Source organism: Cebus imitator, unplaced genomic scaffold (genome assembly GCF_001604975.1).
Source record: "Cebus imitator isolate Cc_AM_T3 unplaced genomic scaffold, Cebus_imitator-1.0 Scaffold453, whole genome shotgun sequence".
In the NCBI taxonomy this organism is placed as follows: Eukaryota; Metazoa; Chordata; class Mammalia; order Primates; family Cebidae; genus Cebus; species Cebus imitator.
In genome coordinates, this window is record NW_016107768.1 from 381,409 (window position 1) to 400,551 (window position 19,143).

A 19,143-nucleotide genomic window follows, 5' to 3' on the forward strand; every position below is an offset into this window, starting at 1 on the left:
TTGAGGCCTCCCAATGTGTTGGGGTTACAGGTGTGAACCACTGTGCCCAGTCTCATCCTCTACATTTCTAAGCCCTATTCCTTTTAAGAGCAATATAAATGTTTCCTGCCCAAAATTCCTTTCTTTTTTTTGTTGGGGGAGTTGGGGCACAGTCTTGATCTGTCACCCAGGCTTGAGTGCAGTGGCACCATCGTAGCTTACTGCAGCCTTGAATTTCAGGACTCAAGCAGTTCTCTTGCCTCTGCCTTCCGAGTAGCTGGGACTGGAAGTATGTGCCACCACACTGAACTAATTAAACATTTTTTTGTAGGAACAAGGTGTTGCTACATTGCCCAGACTTGCCTCTGAACTGCTGGCCTCAAGTAATCCTGCTGCCTTGGCCTCCCAAAGTGCTGGGATTACAGGCATGAAGCACTGCATCTGGCCCCTAAACTCTTTTCTTGAGTAATATCTTAATATCATGCCATTGACGTTTATTCTATAGTTATTTCAGAGGTGGCCTTTAGAAAAATACCTCTTTGATAAAATTGCTATGAGGATATTTCACTTAGAAATAAATTTATCTTTAAATCCAGGAAACTTTGGTTGTTGTTTTTTTTGTTTTTTTTGTTTTTTTTTGTTGTTGTTGTTGTTTTGTTTTGTTTTTAAGACAGAGGCTCAGACTCTGTCGTCCAGGTCATAGTGCAGTGGCGTGATCTTGGCTCACTGCAACCTCTGCCTCCTGAGTTCAAGTGGGAATTCTCCTACCTCAGCCTCCTGAGTAGGTGGGACTACCGGCACGTGCCACCACGCCTGGCTAATTTTTGTATTTCTAGTAGAGACAGAGTTTCATCATGTTGGCCAGGCTGGTCTCAACCTCCTGACCTCAAGTAACCCATCCGTCTTGGCCTCCCAAAGTGCTAGGCTCACAGGCGTGAGCCACCATGCCCAACTAAAATCTGAGAAAAATTTAAGTTAAACTTTCAGGCTTCTATTTTTATAAGACAGGGTAAATAATTTTTACCTTTGCCACTCTTTGTGTGATAGATTGCTTGGTTTCAGTTACTGATTATTTAATATAATGGGTTACTAAAATCTAGGGTTTCGATATAATAGTTCTCTAGAATACAGTGTGTGTGTGTGTGTGTGTGTGTGTGTGTGAGAGAGTTTATTTAAAATTTTTATTAAGCCTGTATAGTTGGATTTCTTTTATAAATTAGTAAAGTATAAATTTTTGTTTTAAGAAAATTTGAATTTAAAATTTTCAGATTAATCTTGCCTGCAGTTAACTTGAATTAATAAGCTTTTATTTAGAGTACTTTAAAATTTTTTTAACATATCTCACTATGTACTGTGACTGTTTAAATGTAATCATTGTTCTGTATCTCCAGAAAAGAATAATTTGTTTATGCATACGTTTACCCTATCTATAAATATGTAATACATCACCTGTAGCCTCTTCACTGCCATATAACCTGAAGATACGACAAAACTTCACATACTTTAAAGATGTTGGTGTTTGTAGGAAAGGCATGGTAACAGATAAAGCCACTGAGAGAATAGTGGACTGAACAGGTAGCTGCATTGAAGAGCAAGCTGGGGCTTGGAAAGGCTTCTGGACCTCAACTCAGCTCCCAGATAGCAAGCCTCCGCCCCACCGTAACTGATGGCATATTGGGAGTCTGATTTCAACATCTTATTTTGTTGTGTGTGTGAAGAAGCTTCTCTAAGAGCAGAGTGATTGGGGGAAATGTATATTGTTTGTGAAATTAATAAGGTTGCTGTAGTTAAAATTTTTAAAAAATCAAAATGTTTCAGGATGAACAACTAAATGTTAAACTGTTGGTATATTTATAACTAAAAGAGTTGGTGATAAGGTCTGTTAAGACAGATTTTATTCACTGCTGACCCCCCAGTGCCTAGAACAGTGCCTGAGATGTAGTAGGTATTTAGTAAGTATTTGTTGATTAATAGGTTGTACAGAGGAGTGATATTATAGTTAGTTTTTTCTTTCTAGGTGCAGATGCTAATTTCAGTGTCTGGATTAAAAGGTGTCAAGAAGCTCAGAATGGTATGTAGGTCTCCCATGGTATTTCAACTTAAAAAGTAAATATCTGAAATTTTTTGGTTTAAACAGGTTTGTTTTTACCTTTATGATTTAGTTTAAATAGTATATATTTCCTTAGATGTGGACTTCCAAAGATATACTGGGTTTTGCATAGCTTCTTACGTTGAAGGGGAGATTTGGGTGGATTTGCTTGTATGGTATTTCAGTAAGAAATTACTAAGGGGCCCAAAATGAATTCAGGATACAAAATGAAACCACTTTAGTTGAAAGGTATGGAGAATTTGCTTGCTTAATCAATAGGTTTGTGCTATAGAAATCATATAAATAACTTTGCTTATAAATTTACTGTTACCTGAAAATGCTTCCTTTTTATGTTTTAATAGGCTCAGAATCTGAGGTGGTAAGTCCAAAGTTTTTTCTTCATGTTTTTATTTACTTACATTAAATTTAGAATACCAGATATATTTGGGACAAGACTCAGGATGAGCTCACTGCTGGTTAAATATTAAGCAATTCCATTTAAGTACTGGTTCCTCTAGGAACTGAAATAAAATCATTTTTTGATAAATATAGAAGTTTCTAGTCATGAAAAGTATTGGGCTATTTTAATGAATTTAGTGTGTGGTTAAAGTTGATTTCGTGTTTTAGTATGGTCAAGATGACTGTTTTTCCTTTACTACACCATATCACATTTACTTAGGTTCAACAGTGTGAATCAGTTGTAGGGCTTTTTATGATGGGCTAAGACAAAAGTTAAGGAAAATTGGAAATGTTTATCCCTAATTCAGTGTAGTGTTTGTTGTTTTGGACATGAAAACTTTCAAGTCTTTTCAGTTAATAAAGATAGTGGAATTGAATAAAAGTAACTTTAAATTTTTTTTAAAAAGACAATGTGTTGCTCTGTCACACAGGTTGGAGTGTGGTGGTGCCATCATAGTTCACTTTAGCCTCAAACTCCTGGGCTCAAGCAGTCTTCCCACCTCTGCCTTCCAAGCAGCTGGGACTTTAGGCATGCTCCATCAAGCCTGGCCAATATGCTGTTTCTTTAAAACAATTTCTAAAACAATGCTATTTTAGCTTAGGGGGTTGCTGAATCTTAGAACTGACCATTTTACATAAGCAACCTTTTCTAATCATGTGTTTAAGAAGTTTTCTGTTATTTAAAGGTCTGTTATTTTAGAGAAAAAAAAATCTTTTCTGAAATTGAAACTAAGATTTTTTAAATGCTGAACATTCTAATTTTTTTTTGAAGACTAGTTGTATTTAACAATTACAGTCACCATACTTTGTCTTGAAGAAAGTTTTCATGTAGTTATTTCATATCAAAATAACTGCAGTGTTGGATAAATTAATATAATACATGTATTTTAATATACAGTTGCTAAACTGACTTGTAAAAATCTCTCTTTCAACTTGCCAATATCAATCTGCATCTCAGTGGATTCATCAGTCAAAAATCAAGTAAGTATTTCTTTTTCATAAAACAATGCCTGATAAATATGCCTAAAGGGGGAAAAAAACCTGTAATTTAATACAAAGTAAGCAAATTCTTACCATGTGATCCTTAAGTTTTTGTTTTGTAACATTGTGGCAATAGCCTTATGTAAAGCTAATTTTAAGGCTGTTTAAGGATTAATAGTTACACTTAAGTTAAATTTAAATCATTTCTCATCTTTAAAGTTGCTTCCCTTGGTTCCATAGTACATTACCTTTCCATATGTTAAGGGGAGTCTCGTCCAGTTAAGTTTATGTTACTTCATAGGTAAACAAGTTAGTAGTAGACTTAACAGAATTTTAACTTACTGTGCCTTTTATATTTGGAGCAAATTTTTCATGGGAACATTCTGTATGAGTTGAAAGTTAGTATTGCTGAGGGCAGCAGTTATAATATTGAATAAACAACTAGCAAGCCTTTGACTTTTAATTATTCATTAGCCTGTGTACAGCTTCTATTATTAGGACTGTAACAGAAAGAAACACAAGCTATTGTTCTGTAGCTTTGCATCCTTACTGAATTGCAAAGGAACTGAGACTCTTAAAGTTCACTTCTTTAATCAAGGTGATTTTGGATATCATTACCTAAAATGGCCTGGAAATGTTGAAACAATCTATTCATGGTCATTGTAGGGAGATACAGAATGAAACTCCAAGCACCTAGTAGATAATGGAACTTTTACTTGCCCTAGTGGCAGCAGCAGGAGTAGGGCACATAACCATCAAATAGTAAGATGTCCAGAGCATAAAATAATCTAACATCTGACTTAATATATGTGTGTACTTGATCATAGGAGTGTAATAGGGATAGGATAAACAGCCCTACCCTCAGGGAGCTTTTAATCTAGTCTGATTTGAAAGTGAGAATTCCTACGTTTCTACAGCTTTCAGTACAAAAGGTGCACAGAATTAGAATCTAGATTCATTAGTCTTCTTGTGTATCTTGAGATTGAAGGAAAGTGTTGTATTTAATGTTGTGCATCCCATAGTTAAACTTTATGTGATTTTAATTTTAGCTTATTTGCCCCATTTCCTGTGCTCAAGCCTGTCTGCTTCCAACTTCAGTTACGAGAGTTTGGTGTGTTGACTCAGGCTGACCTGGGTCCAGTGCACTACTGCTGCTGACTGGGTTATTGCTTCACCTTTCTGAGCTTAAGTTTTCTCTGTAAAATAGGGATTTAAGGGTTTACCTTTAGTATTTGGATGAAATGAGAGTGTAAAACTCTGTTGATGGTATATTAATATTAGCTGTTTAAAATAAATGACATCTTTAATATTTATATTAGCTTAAGCACAGCAGTACTAGAGATATGAATCAGAACCCAGAGAATCATGTAAGTATTCAAGTCTACTGGAAATGTTTGAACACCATCTACCTTACTGTTTTTTTCGTTAGGATGGAGCATAAAAAATTAGTTATATAAAGTTGATTCTGTGAATCAATAGCTACTTTGCTGTTTTCTTCCTCCAGGTGGAGCTCTTGTTATTTATTAGACCAGTTTTTGTTTTGACAACAGCTTCAAGAAAATTAGAAATGTTATTTTTCTTTTTTTTTTGTAATAGATATGACTGGTATCAAACAGAATCTCAAGTAGTCATTACGCTTATGATCAAGAATGTTCAGAAGAATGATGTAAATGTGGAATTTTCAGAAAAACAGGTCATTAGACTTTAAATCATTTTTCAATGTTGGTTACTATTTGCAAATTTAGTATATTGGAGAATAATCTATAAAAGTTTATCAGATAAATGCCATTTCTTCCCTGAGATGGTGTGGAAAATGCTGAATAAAATCTGAAGCCATTGCTTTGAGATAAGTATGTTGTAAGTTATAGCTAGATGTGCTTTTTTTTTTTTTCTTTAGGTTTGAAATTCAAAGCAGAACTAGGTTATATTAGTAAGATAATGTGATTTGGTTATATTTGGGTACTTCATGAAAAAGGTCTAGTTACTTTTGTGATCACACATGTCTTAGAATTGACTAACCATGTTAAATGAATGTGACTTTTTTTTTTCTTTTGAGACAGAGTCTCACTGTTGCCCAGGCTGGAGTGCAGTGATGTGATTTCAACTCACTGCAATTGGATGACTCCTGGGTTCAAACAATTCTTCTGCCTCAGCCTCCTGAGTGGTTGGGAATACAGACACATGCCACTATGCGCAGCTCATTTTTGTAGAGACGGTGTTTCATCATGCTGGCCAGGCTGTTCTCGAACGCCGGACCTCATGTGATCCACCCACCTCTGCCTCCCAAAGTGCTGGGATTATAGGCATGAACCACCGTTCCCAACCTCATGAGTATGACTTTTAACCACTTGATTTCTTAGCATTTAGTAGAGAACTTCATGATAGATGATTTAAAAGAGGTAGTAGTAGAACTAGATGTTTTGCACACAAATAGCCTTTTGTTATATATCATTTTGCTTTTGTATATTTTGTTTTCTTGAGATCTAAATGTCAAATAGGTGTGATTAAATATATGATAAATATTATGAAACTTACTCGTTTCTGCTATTTAATGATGTATGTAAGAATTCGTGTCAAGGATATCAGATGGGAAAAAAAGCTTCTTAAATCTTTGAGAACCTTTTCAGGTTCTTTAATATTCCATATATAGTGTTTAAAATAATTTGTAACTTTATTGAAGTTCTGTAATTATTTTATCTAAGTTTTTTGCCCTCCATTATATACATTTACAAAATGTGATGCTAATTTTGTGTTCATTAGTTGTCTGCTTTGGTTAAACTTCCTTCTGGAGAGGATTACAATTTGAAACTGGAACTTCTTCATCCTATAATACCAGAACAGAGCACATTTAAAGTACTTTCAACAAAGGTAAGACAATTTGAAAGGGTTGTTAGTAGTAATATTTCAGAATTACAGAAGTGCTGGTAAACTAATTACCCATGTGTTTATAAGCTTGTAGATTCTTTCAGCCACATATCTTTAAAAGGGACAGGAAAATAAGGGTGGTATTTTTTGAGTATCAGGGTTATTTTACCTCTTAAATTCTAGTACAGTAAAGTCTAAGAGTCCACTTAGTTTGTGTGACGTTTGTGCACTTACTAGGACAGATACAATGTTTTTCAATAAGATTTTTTTTTAAAAGATAGATAAAATCAGCCTGTGTTTAAGATTTGATCTGACAATGTCTCTTCTCTTGAACTTGTTGGTTTTGTCTGCTTTGATGTACAAATACTTTTCTCACGCTGTCTCATGCAGTTAAAAATATAAATTGTTATAAAGATGAATCTGCTTTTTTTTCTTTTTTTTTTTTTTTTTTTTTAAAGGGCGTTTTTTTTTTTTTTCTTTTTTTTTTTTTTTTTTTGAGACGGAGTCTCGCTCTCTGTTGCCCAGGCTGCAGTGCAGTGGGGTGATGTTGGCTCACTGCAACCTCTGCCTCCTGGTTTTAAGTGATTCTCCTGCCTCAGCCTCCCAAGTAGCTGGGACTACAGGCATGCACCACCACACCCTATTTTTGTATTTTTAATAGAAACGGGGTTTCACAATGTTGGCCAGGCTGGTCTCAAATCCCTAACCTTTTTTTTTTTTTTTTAAATTAAACTGAATTTTAGATTATTATGAAGGAACAATGAATGAATTATTTAATTAAACTAAATTTTAGATTCCTTTATATTTTTTTAAAAAAGTAAAGATATACAGTAGAATTAATATTCAGGGAATATTTATCACTCAAAAGATGTAGATAGTAGTGAGTAGGAAAAGTACTGAACTGAAAATCTGACTCTGGATCTTTGCTTGCGCTGTGAATTTAGTCTATGCACAAAATGACTATGAGACTGAATTTTCAGCACCTTTGAAAAGAGGGCTGTGGACTGGAATCCTTTCAGCTGGATAGAATTGTGTGAAGGCATATGATAAATGATGAGTTAATGGGAATAAATGATGTAGGTAGGCTTTTTTTTTTTTTTTTAGACAGAGTCTAGCTCTGTGCCAGATTGGAGTTCAGTGGCATGATGTCGGCTTACTGCAACCTCCGCTTCCTGGGTTCAAGTTATTCTCCTGCCTCAACCTCCCAAATAGCTGGGATTACAGGCACACACTGCCATGCCCAGCAAATATTTGTATTTTTAGTAGAGATGGGGGTTTCACTATGTTGGCCAGGATGGGCTCATCTCCCAACCTCGTGATCTGCCCTCCTCGGACACCCAGAGTGCTGGGATTACAGGCATGAGCTACTGCACCGGGCCTACTACTCCTTTGTTATACACAAGTCCTACGGCATACTGTGTTTATATTTATTAAGTTGAAGTTCCAAGGACATGGGAAGTTTCCTGTTGTGGAACAGGATCAGGGTTGGCCTGTGTCATGAAGAATGATAATTAGGCCTGCAGAAAGGAGACAGCTGCAGAAGGTTGGAGCAGGAAGTGCAAAGTGAAGTAGTTTTTTGCATCTAGTTAAAAAGGCCCTGCCTATTTATTTGGATATTGTCAAGAACAAAGCTGGTTAATTATGAGGCAGATTTATGAAATAGCTGCGTGGGACAATAGAAGGTGAGGAAAGGGGTGAAATCTTACCAGGATTTTGGTCTGTCACGGGTCATATCCACATAGTATAGAATTTGTTTAATAAAAGAATTTTGAGTAATCCGACACAAAACTCTAGGTAGATTTGAGAGTGCTATGGTTCAGAAAATTATGAATTTGACTTTTTTGGTATATGTCTATCAAGAGATTGCTAATGCAAATGAGCTGAGATCATGCCATTGCACTCCAGCCTGGGCAACAGAGTGAGACTGTTTAAAAAAAAGAGAGAGAGTGATTGCTAATGCATGTCCATTTGAAGTAATTTAAATTGAGTGTGAATAAATGATAAATGACTTAAGAACGTGTTACTAAGCCACCTGATTCAAAGACTGGTGGGGTGGAAGAGTATCACGTGTGGTAAATACACAGATGTGCGGCTAGAGTTGAGGATGTAATTAAGCACTCTCATCTCTAATTCTTTTTTCTCTTTTGAGTCTTGGATTTGTTAATTTTAACCATTCTTCAACTATATTGTGTTCTCAGTTTGCTTTTTCTGCCCCTTTCCTCTTTAAATGCTAAGTAACTACTTTTCTTCCTTTTATAGTAGTTCTTTTATGCGTACATTTCATGTCCCTTGTTCCTATGTAAGCCTTTGAGGATAAGAAGCATGTCTTATTTGTATCTTTGTGTGTGCTCCAGTTAGAGTTCCCGGATAAAGTACTCACTTAAGTTTGTACTTCAGATAAACAATGAATAACTTTTTATTATGTAAGTATGTTTCATGCTGTATTTTTATTTCCTAAACTTGGCTGCCCTCACCACATGCATTGTACTGTGAGTGCTTAGTTCAATGATTGAATGAAAGTTGGGTTCTAGTTTTAGTCCCATGACATTGGCAGAGTATATTTATTCTTAGTTTTGCAGGTGGAAAAAAAATCTGAGGTTAAAGGACTTTAAATACTTTCCCCAAGTTTACCTAGTTAACTGAATTGTTCAGCCCGGCCCAGGAGACATAAATACACTCTGACTGCCAGCCAAACTAGTACATCTTTGCTAGGTTTTTCTAAGTTTGAGATTCTAAGGTTTGTATTCTGAAGAATTATTGTGTTTCTTGTCCTGACCCTGGTATCTCCACATTTTATATATATTTTGACACACACATAATCTTGTTAGATTACTAACTCTTAAACTATTTGGGGGGAAACAAATTGAAAGAACTTTACTTGATTATGTCTTAAGGGAAATAAATGAAAAAGTCTTTGAATTTCCTTTTGCGTACAATAGAGGGAGACAATATTAAAACACTAAAAATAAAATCTCTGGGTTACTGAGGCTTACTTCCTGGACACTAAGAGAGAATAGTACTAAAATAATTTGTTTTCATGTATTCAGATATCTTGATCATTCAGATATCTTGGACCTTTGTGAATTGAGAAAGGATGCATTTTTCAGAGGAGAATCTGCTTAATATTAGAGATCTGTAAAATTTGCAGCTTAAAAGGGCTATTTCTTTGCTTTTGGGAATTCTTTTCTTTCCCACCTTGAAGATTAAATGAATGTTGCAGTAGCCAGTGGTTAAATGTTATTAATTTGAGTGATATATAATTTGTGATGAAAGTAGGAAGAGGAAGAGATAAAACCCTGAAATTAATGAAATAGCATTTCTTAACTATTTTACAATGTAATATCTAATACGTTTTTCGAAGCCAGGGTTTATATTTTTTCAGTATCTATGATAGTTATTGCTAGCTTTTACTGAATATCAGCTTTCATGACAGCCTGTTAATTTTTTAGAAATTAAGAAACTTCGATTTGAAGGTCTCTTAGAAAAATTAAGAAACTGTATTTCTTTCATTTCATCTTGTTAATTTCATGACACTGTTCTCTCATCATAGTCTCAAAATTGTGACTTTAGTGGCACCCATATTGTAAAATATTCATTTAAAAAATTTTTATTCCCTTTAACATTTAGAATTCTCAAGTTGGGCATGTTGGGTCATAACTATAATCCCAGCACTTTGGTAGGCCAAGGCGGCAGATCACTGAGGTCAGGAGTTTGAGAACAGCCTGGTCAACATGATGAAACCCTGTCTCTACTAAAAATAGAAAAAAATTAGCTGGGTGTGGTGACAGGCACCTGTAGTCCCAGCTACTTGGTACACTGAGGCAGGAGAATTGCTTGAACCTGCGAGTTGGAGGTTGCAGTGAGCAGAGATTGCATCACTGCACTCTAGACTCCTGGGTGGCAGAGTGAGACTCTGTCTCCCAAAAATAATAATAATAATAACAATAATAATAATAATAATAATTCTCAGTCTTTTGGGTGAATTTGCCCTTCTGAAAATGTTCTATTTTTAGTCATAGTAATTTTTCTGTATTACACATTTATAAAATACGAAGGCCTGGAATTATGAGAAATAAAAATGTATGTCTTAGAAACAAAATAGCCTCCTTTTCTCTTCACCCACTAATATTTGAGAAGTTTTAGAGTGAATCCCTTTTCTTAATGTTTATAGAAGAATATATGTGTATTAAAGAAAAATCCTGGTCATAATGTAATGGAATGGGGTATCTGGGCAGGATGTTCCTGCTTGTCTGATACATAGATACGAGAATTTCAAGTTGTTTTGTTTTGCTTTTTTGATACAATGGTGTTGATAATAGTGAGATTTGTTTGATTTTTTTTTAATTGAATTAGTTTTAAAAATCACAAATTGTAGATCTTGGAATGTATTTTTTTTCTATATTTTGTAATATATATTCATATATTTTTAAAAGAAGAATTTTGTTCTACATAATTTTTAAACAGCTACACTTTGTCGATATTTTTATCATGCCCTTACATGTTCAACAGCAAAGTATTTCAGTATATGCATATACTGTAGCTTATTTAACCAGTCCCATTTTATTTGACCTGTGGAGAATTAGAATAGCTGTTTTGACTGTTGTATCCCATACCAGGCACTGTACGGTGTATTATCTCATGTAATTCTGATAGTTACTGGATGGTCTAGGTATTTTTATCCCTAGTTTACAGGTAGAGGAACTTAAAGATGTTCAATAATTTGCCCAGGTTTTTCAGCTGATTATACTGATGAGGATACTGATATAGGATAGCATTCTGTTGTTAATTGCCAGACACAGTTCATTATTATTTTCATACATAATGTCATTTAATCTTTTTGAGAACCCTAAATGAATCAGGGCCTACTAGTCTCATTTTATAGGAGAAACTGAGACTTGCTGAGTTTAAGTTGCTTGCTTATGGTCATACATCCAACAAATGGCACGTATTTGTGACTCTTCTAATTATACAACTGATTTTTATCTTATTATCAACCCCTGCTTATTTCCTCAGAAATAAGCAAAAGTTTTGGCTAAAAAAAGCGCTTACAGCAAATTATTTCATATCTTGGCTCCCTCATCTCTAAAATATGGATAACAATCTTTTTTTATAGGGTGATTCTATTAAGTAAGATGATACACATGAAGCATGTAGCACACAGGTTATGTAATAAGAGCTCAATAAATGTTTCTAGCACTATTCTCAGTGTTTTATTTTCGTTCTTTAGATTTTTATTCAGCCTGTAAATGCAGTAAGTTCATGTCATAGAAAATCTGGAAAAGATAAAGGAGCTTAGGAAGTAATCACTCAGACTCACCAGTCAGATGACATTCTGGCATGTTTCCTTTCAGATAACTCGTTATTTCCCGATACATAGGTCGGTCACTACTCATGGCACATACTGGAATCTTTTTGTTTATGGGAATGTCTCTTCTGATTAATTAAGAACAGAGGTTGTGTCTTTAGGTACCAGCTCTGTTTCTAGTTCAGAGTAGGTACTCGGCAAATATTTGAAATGAGCTGTTAGAAGACTGGGAAGACCTTTCAGTTCTCCATTCATTGCCCTTTTTTTGTATTTCAAAAGTGATTATAGAAATACTTTAGTGTAAAAACAAGGTAGGTGTGTTAGTTTGGGCTCAAAGACTGAGCTATTATCAGACAAAGAAATTTAATGCAATTAAATGTGCAAAGAGCTCAGTAAGAGTATGTTGGGAAGGCTATATTCTGAAGATCAGGGGAACAGTTATTTAATGAGCACAATCTTGAAGTATATGGTTCTCAAAAGTTTGCCAATAAATTGCCCTAGCTCTTTAGCCTCTGGGAAAGATCCCTTCATGTCAGTCTGTAGTGGTAAGTGTGATCTTATTACCACTTAAGATGGTGGTGTCTGGATATCATGATTTGCTTAAGAGGAATGACATCTCATTAAATCTGAAGTTTCTTTGATTGCAAAGAATTAAACTCTCTGCTATGCAGAAGAAACTTTAGAAGTGGATGGTAATACATGATAATGTTGAGAATTAATGATCCAGCACAGTAGGCATTCTTATGGATAATCTGTGAATACTCTTGAGATATTAGCACCTTGAGAGCTTTCCCTGTACATATGAGAGCAACATTCAAGCAATCTACTAAAGTTTTAAGTTACCTTTAAAGTATTTTTTACTTAAAATAGAATGGTTTGTTAATGGTTGCAATAAAAACCTCTGAAATTAGACTGGTGCTAATTCTGGAACTATGTGCTAGAATCATCTTAAAACTTCATTTTTAAAAGCATGTACAAACATTGAAAGTGAATTAAGTGTAAAAAGGAATTAATAGGGAATTAGTCCCTCCCTTTTACTTTTTTTTGTGGAGGGGGAGAAAGGGTCTCACTGTTGCTTATGCTGGAGTGCAGTGGAGTGATCATGGCTCACTGGTCTCCATCTCTTGGGCTCAGGTGATCCTCCCACTTCAGCCTTCCAAAACACCAGGATTACAGGTGTGAGCCACCACACCTGGCCCCTTTTACCTTTTTTAAAAAGCTACTTTAAGTGGTTTATTACATGCAGCTATTTTAATTAATGGATTAAGTATAATTTCAAGTTGAGGTCTGCTTGTGTCAGCTGAAATAGGTTGTTACTAAGAGCTTTGCCTTTGGATTTATAAAGTCCTCTTGTTCATACTGCACAGTTACTCAGGTTATAGTGCCTTTCAGTAAATGTGAATGCTACTCTGTGCTGTTCTTCAGGTAAAACAAGGAAATTTTTATAGACAGTATATACATAGTTACAGGAATGTGAAGTGTGAATATAGGGGCCTGTGGCCAAGTTTAGTGTGGTGATGTACACAGTACTTTCCAGGCCCTCATTTTTTTTAGATGAGTTGAAAATTAAAGAAGCAAGATGCGATTTTAATTTTTCAGATATTAAGTTATATTTAGTAATTGTTGCTATGTCGTTGCCTTCTATTGGATTTATGTCCCCTTTTGATAAATACTGTAGCGGTGACAACTTAAAGTAACCAAAGTACTATCACTTAATACTGTGTATGAGAAAATGGTGGTGGTATATTACTTTATAAAAAATTAATTGTAGTTCACGTTAGGGAATTCTAGAGATCCTTATGAAATAATGTTTTTATGTGTGTAGAGTTTAAACATGTAAATAATATCAAAGATACTATACCTTTTCTTTTTTCTTTTTTTTTTTTTTTTTGGACAGAGTCTTACTCTGTCGCCCAGGCTGGAGTGCAGCAGCCCGATCTCAGTTCACTGCAGACTCTGCCTCCCAGGTTCAAGCAATTCTGTCTCAGCCTCCCAAGTAGCTGGGACTACAGGCATGTGCCACCATGCCTGTAGTCTTTTTGTATTTTTAATAGAGTTGGGGTTTCGCCATGTTGGCCAGGCTGGTCTTGAACTCCTGACCTCAGATGATCTGCCTGCCTTGGCCTCCCAAAGTGCCAGGATTACCCTCTTTGCCCTTATCTCATTGACGTTTGTTTCATATTTTTCTTATATGAAAACAGTTATTTATTATGTTTTTTTGCTCCTAAAGAAAATAAAAATAAACACTCGAGACCACATACCCCAGATACATATACCATCATTTCATGTCTGATTAAAAATATTGGTAGATTTCCCTATGTTAGCACTTTGTTAAGGTATTTTAAGGTGCTTTCTAAATGCAGATGGTATAAAGATTACTAGGAATTGCTAGTTTAAATGAGTCATTTGATAAAAAGAAGTCAAAGAACCAAAGGGTGAATAGACTTCTCTTTTTAAGTCTGCCTTTTGACTTTTTAATTCTGTTTACAAAGATAGTGATCTTTTTCATAGGAAAAAAACCATTAGAATATAAAATTCTAATTCAGTTCATTTAAACTATTTTATGTAATGTTTATTACAGTGCTTACTTTAATATTTGGACTAAAAATGCTGATTTTAACCAGTTAAAAACAGGTGAGAACATTATTTGAATAAAGAAAACAAAAGCTAAATAAAATGCTGCGTGACTGTGTGTGTTAGGGGTAAGGAGAGATTCGCGGCTAGCCCTGATTAGAGAGTAAAAGATGCTATTAGGATACTGTTAACTTTTCATTTTAATGAGTGAACTTATCTCGGTAGTCCCTGATGTCGTGTCCTTTCATACCCCACTGCTTTGGTTAGACCATTCCCTGTGCCTCTGGAGACCTACCTCTTTACTCTTGCAAATACATCTACCCTTCAAAGCCCTTCAAGGTCTATTAAAGCCTTTCTTCTTCACAGTCAGGTGTGGTCTCTCCTGAGCTTTTAGAACATTTACTTATTTAGAACTTTAGTAACTTTCTTAAAGTATCTCACATACTTCCAAATGGTTGCGGGTATGTATTTAATATTTTAAAAATCCCGCCGGGCATGGTGGCTAATGCCTATAATCCTAGCACTTTGGGAGGCTGAGATGGGAGAATGGCTTGAAGCCAGAAGTCTGAGACTAGCCTGGGCAACCTAGTAAGACTCTGTCTCTACAAATAATTAAAAAACAAAATTGCCAGGAATGGTGACACATGTCTGTAGTCCCAGCTACTTGGAAAGCTGAGGCTGGAGGATCACTTGAGCCCAGGAGTTAAACGTTGGAGTGAGCTGTGATCGTTCCACTGCACTCCAGCAAGAATCAAATTTCTCAATAGTAGTGTTATTGACATTTTGGAGGATTGCCTGGTACATTGTAGGATGTTTAGTAGCAACTACAGTCTCTACTCACTAGATGTCATTACCACCTCTCCCCTCACTCCAATATGACAACCCACAGTGTCTCCAGACATGGCTAAATAAATGTCCCTTGGAGGGCAGGATCATTCTTGGTTCAGAACACTGCTTTGGATGAAAAAAAGGCATATGTATTTCGAGTCTCTTCTTGATTGTAGCTTATAGAGTACGTATGTTGTTTTTTTCCCAAGGGTGAATTTTGAGTGTAGAAACGAAATTGTTTCATAGTTTTTCAAATTTAACCTTTTATAATTTACGGAAACTGTCAAAGATACTATTCTTACAAAACTTTGATAACTTAAGAAAACTGCATTTTTTACTGTTTTGTGTATTTTATATTGACTAATGGATTTTATTTGGTGTTTTCTCTAGATTGAAATTAAACTGAAAAAGCCAGAGGCTGTGAGATGGGAAAAGCTAGAGGGGCAAGGAGATGAGCCTACGCCAAAACAATTCATAGCAGGTTTGTTTTCTGGCCTTGATGAGCTTTATATTCATATAGTGTTGTGTAATTGAAATTAAATAGTAATGAATATGCTTTTTACTTTCATTCCCAAGATAAGATACATTGAATGTAATAAGATTGCTCTGTAATGAATATAAAGTAGCCTTCCTGTGAAAGATCTAACTTCTCAAATTCTAAGAATACAAATGAATGGCAGCAAAATCCCAGAGGGAGTTGGGATTTATTATTTACTATGTAAAGTTTATGACATCATTTGGAGGATGTTTATTTTTGTGTATTGGCTTTTCCTGTTGTTTCTTTTTGAGTTGTAAGTTGGTTTACTCTGCGGATACATTTCCCCCCTTCCCTCTCCGTCTCTTATTTATTCCTTTCTATTACTTCTACTGATATTGTCATCTAACTTCCTGGAATTTTCAGGGCTTCACAGGGTAAGGTATCTCCCCATTTCATATTGCCAGTTTAGAGATGGGCACACATAGGTAATGAATGCCTTAGGAAAGTCTAGGAGAAGAGTAGAAAACCAGGATTCATTGTATATATAACCCTGTAAGAAACAGAACTTTGTGTTGAGGTAAATTTTAAGCAATGCAATGATTAGATAATAATTTTTCTGTTGGGCTAATTCACAGCACACTCAGAACTACAACCTAAGATTATATTTTATAGCAATAGCCTTATTAATGAGTGGAGGGAAATTTCTTTTTATTAGAAGTAATGGTCTGATTTAATGACTGAAATGAGCTAATATTTATCTCAGCTACTTTTTCGGATTTTGACTGCTTTCTTTAACAGAAAACACATTTCCCTTTTGGCACCCTTTAGAAAACACCGAGTTATTGAACATATCATGTGTGTGTGTATGAATAGTTATTTCTTTAGAAATAATTTCATATTTAGAAGTTACAAAAATAAGAGATTCCCATGTAACTTTCACTCAGTTTCCCTCAGTGATAGTGTTGTAACTAGTCCAATGATTACATCTTAAGTAGTCTATGGTATAATTTTCAAAATCAGGAGATCAACGCCAACAGATACTTTTTAAGGACTGAAATATATCTAGTTGGTATTTAGTTAAGCATCTGCCTCACACTTTATTTGAAAGATGTATGTGCTTCTCTTGGGACTGACTCCAAGATTTTTAGGCTGAGGTTTATATGTAGGTGAAAACCTAAAAAAAATTTAATCACTTTAAATGTATTATATTACTTAATTCTAACAGCCCTGTATAACAGGCAGCTCCTTAGTATTCCTCCCATTTTGCAGGCTCAGAAAGGTTAAGCTCAAGATTATCCACCAGTTCTCATTGTCTAGGACTAAAACCTAGGTCTGCTCAGTTGGGTCCAATTATTCTGTTAACCCATTGTCTACTCCTTGAGTACTGCTTGTTGTTGCATTTTGTAACAATGGAAACAATCTTTGCTGAGGTGAGTATCTGTGGAGTTATTTGATATGATAGTGAATGAGCAGGGGAGTTAGATTACTCATCTCGTAGTAGTTCTACCATATCCAGCTGTTAAAAGTTTTTCTGAGATTAAAAATTAAGGTTTTTTAGTGTTATAAAGTTTTTTCTAAACTCAACACTTTAGATATTCAAGATGATATTCTTCCTGTCCTGTTTTTGTAAGAAATTAATGTGCTTGTCAGATTCTTGTGTATTGCAAGCTGGAGACTGTAGATAAGGCAAGTCACTCAACCTATCTGGGCCAACTTTCTTATCTATAAAACAGAGGTTAAAACCTCTATTCTCATCCTTCCTGGGAGTCAGCATTAGGATTAATTAAATCCGTGTTTCCCAGGCTCTTAACTTACCATGGCATGCATTTTTTGTTCTCTTTGTCTACTAGAGTAAATGTACAAAGATAGAAGTATATCTAGTTGAAGGAAGGTGGATAGCATTTTCAAAATAATATATTTGGCCATGAAAAAACTATGTGGTGGTGGTGTGTGTGTTGTGTTGTTTTGTTTTGTTTTGAAGAGGGTGTGGAGAAGGTTGGTTTACAGTGAAGAGAAAGGGTTGAAAAATAGTGGATGTTAAGTAGTTTCTCAGCTATTTTGACAAAAGGGATGTAGAGAGCGGTATTGTTAGGACCTTTTAGATTAATATCCGTGTGTCCTAATACAGTAACAGATGGGGAAATTTTGAATTGGGTTTTTTGAAAACTATAGCTCTGTTGTCTAATAGAGTAGTTGCTGGCTACATGTACCTGTTGAGCACTTGAAATATGACCAGTCTGCATTGAGATGTGCTATCTGAAATATATGCCACGTTTTGAAAACTTAGTATGAAAAAAAGAATATAAAATATCTTCATTTTTTTTGTTGGTTTCTTTTTTTTTTGAAAGGTGGGGGAGGTCTTGCTGTGTCATCCAGGCTGGAATGCAGTGGCACTGTCATGGCTCAGTGTAGCCTTGACCTCCTGGACTCAAGCAGTTCTTCCACCCCAGCCTTCCAAGTAGCTGGGACTGCAGCATGTGCCACCATGCCCAGCTATTTTTTTTTTTTTTTCCCCCATAGAGATGGGGTCTCACCATGTTGCCCAGGCTGGTCTCACACTTCCTGGCCTCAAGCAATTCTCCCACCTTGGCCTTTCAAAGTGCTGGGATTACAGACATGAGCCCCCATGCCCTAGCCTCTTGGTTTCATGTCAAAATATACTATATTTGATATATTAGGTTAAATATGACTGCATTTCACCTGATTCTTTTTAGTAATGTAGTTACTAGAAATTTTATAATTATATATGTGGCTGACATTTGAGGCTGTCATTATATTTTCAGTGGACAGTGACCAGAGCTGCTCCTACAGCTACTAGGCTGGCTAGTTATTTTCTAATTATTTGTGTGCCAAAATCTTGATGCCCTTGGTCTTTGGTGCAGTCTTGGCAGCACCCCGAGCCTGTGGGCCAGTAGCCTCTCTGGCTGCAAGCAGCCTCTGTTTACCCCAGTGTGCCTTACAAATACTGTTATTTGCTTGGTGTATGGGATATGGGCATTGAACTTTAGATCGTCAAGTGTCGTACTTTAAACATTTAGGAATTACTTACTGTTATTGCCTATTGAAATAATTTTACATTTTTGATGTGGGGAGAGTATGGAGTGGCATGGATGATTATTTCTATTTTTAAGCTATTTATATTCTGAAAGATACATAAGTACTTTAGAAAAAGTCACATTTTTGACATTTATTAAAATTTTAGTTTCAAAAGATTTCTTAGGCATCCTTTAAAAAAACTTTCATTTTTAGAATTGTTTGTACTATCTTTGCAACTTTTCTGAAAACATAAAAGTTCCTGTATACTTTTCATCTAGTTTTTCCTGTTATCAACTTGAAGAATCTGCTTTTAATCTTAATTTTGTATAACCTGTCAAAAGTTTACACTTTATTGAGTTATTTTGCTCAAAAGAAATGGCCAGATTTTACATTATGGTAACTGATTCAGTTTTTAGAAATATGAATTTTGTTATTGATGTATATATCAGAAAGACGTTTATTGCATACATGAGATTCAGTAACCTAAACTGTTTGCTAAGATATTCCATATACATAGTCACAAAGTTTACATATTCTTGACATCGTGAA

At 35.2% G+C, this 19,143-nt stretch overlaps 1 protein-coding gene across 2 annotated transcripts in view; it reads left to right on the top strand.

The window, feature by feature from the left end:
- Positions 1–19,143, top strand: part of SUGT1 (SGT1 homolog, MIS12 kinetochore complex assembly cochaperone) — a 37,902-nt gene that overhangs the window by 9,943 nt on the left and 8,816 nt on the right. For both annotated transcript variants that reach the window (XM_017511835.2, XM_017511836.2), the window contains 6 exons: positions 1,997–2,050; positions 2,431–2,447; positions 3,486–3,508; positions 5,105–5,201; positions 6,269–6,376; positions 15,471–15,561. In XM_017511835.2, the coding sequence (XP_017367324.1) occupies positions 1,997–2,050; positions 2,431–2,447; positions 3,486–3,508; positions 5,105–5,201; positions 6,269–6,376; positions 15,471–15,561 (390 nt within the window). The remainder of the gene's footprint in view (positions 1–1,996; positions 2,051–2,430; positions 2,448–3,485; positions 3,509–5,104; positions 5,202–6,268; positions 6,377–15,470; positions 15,562–19,143) is intronic.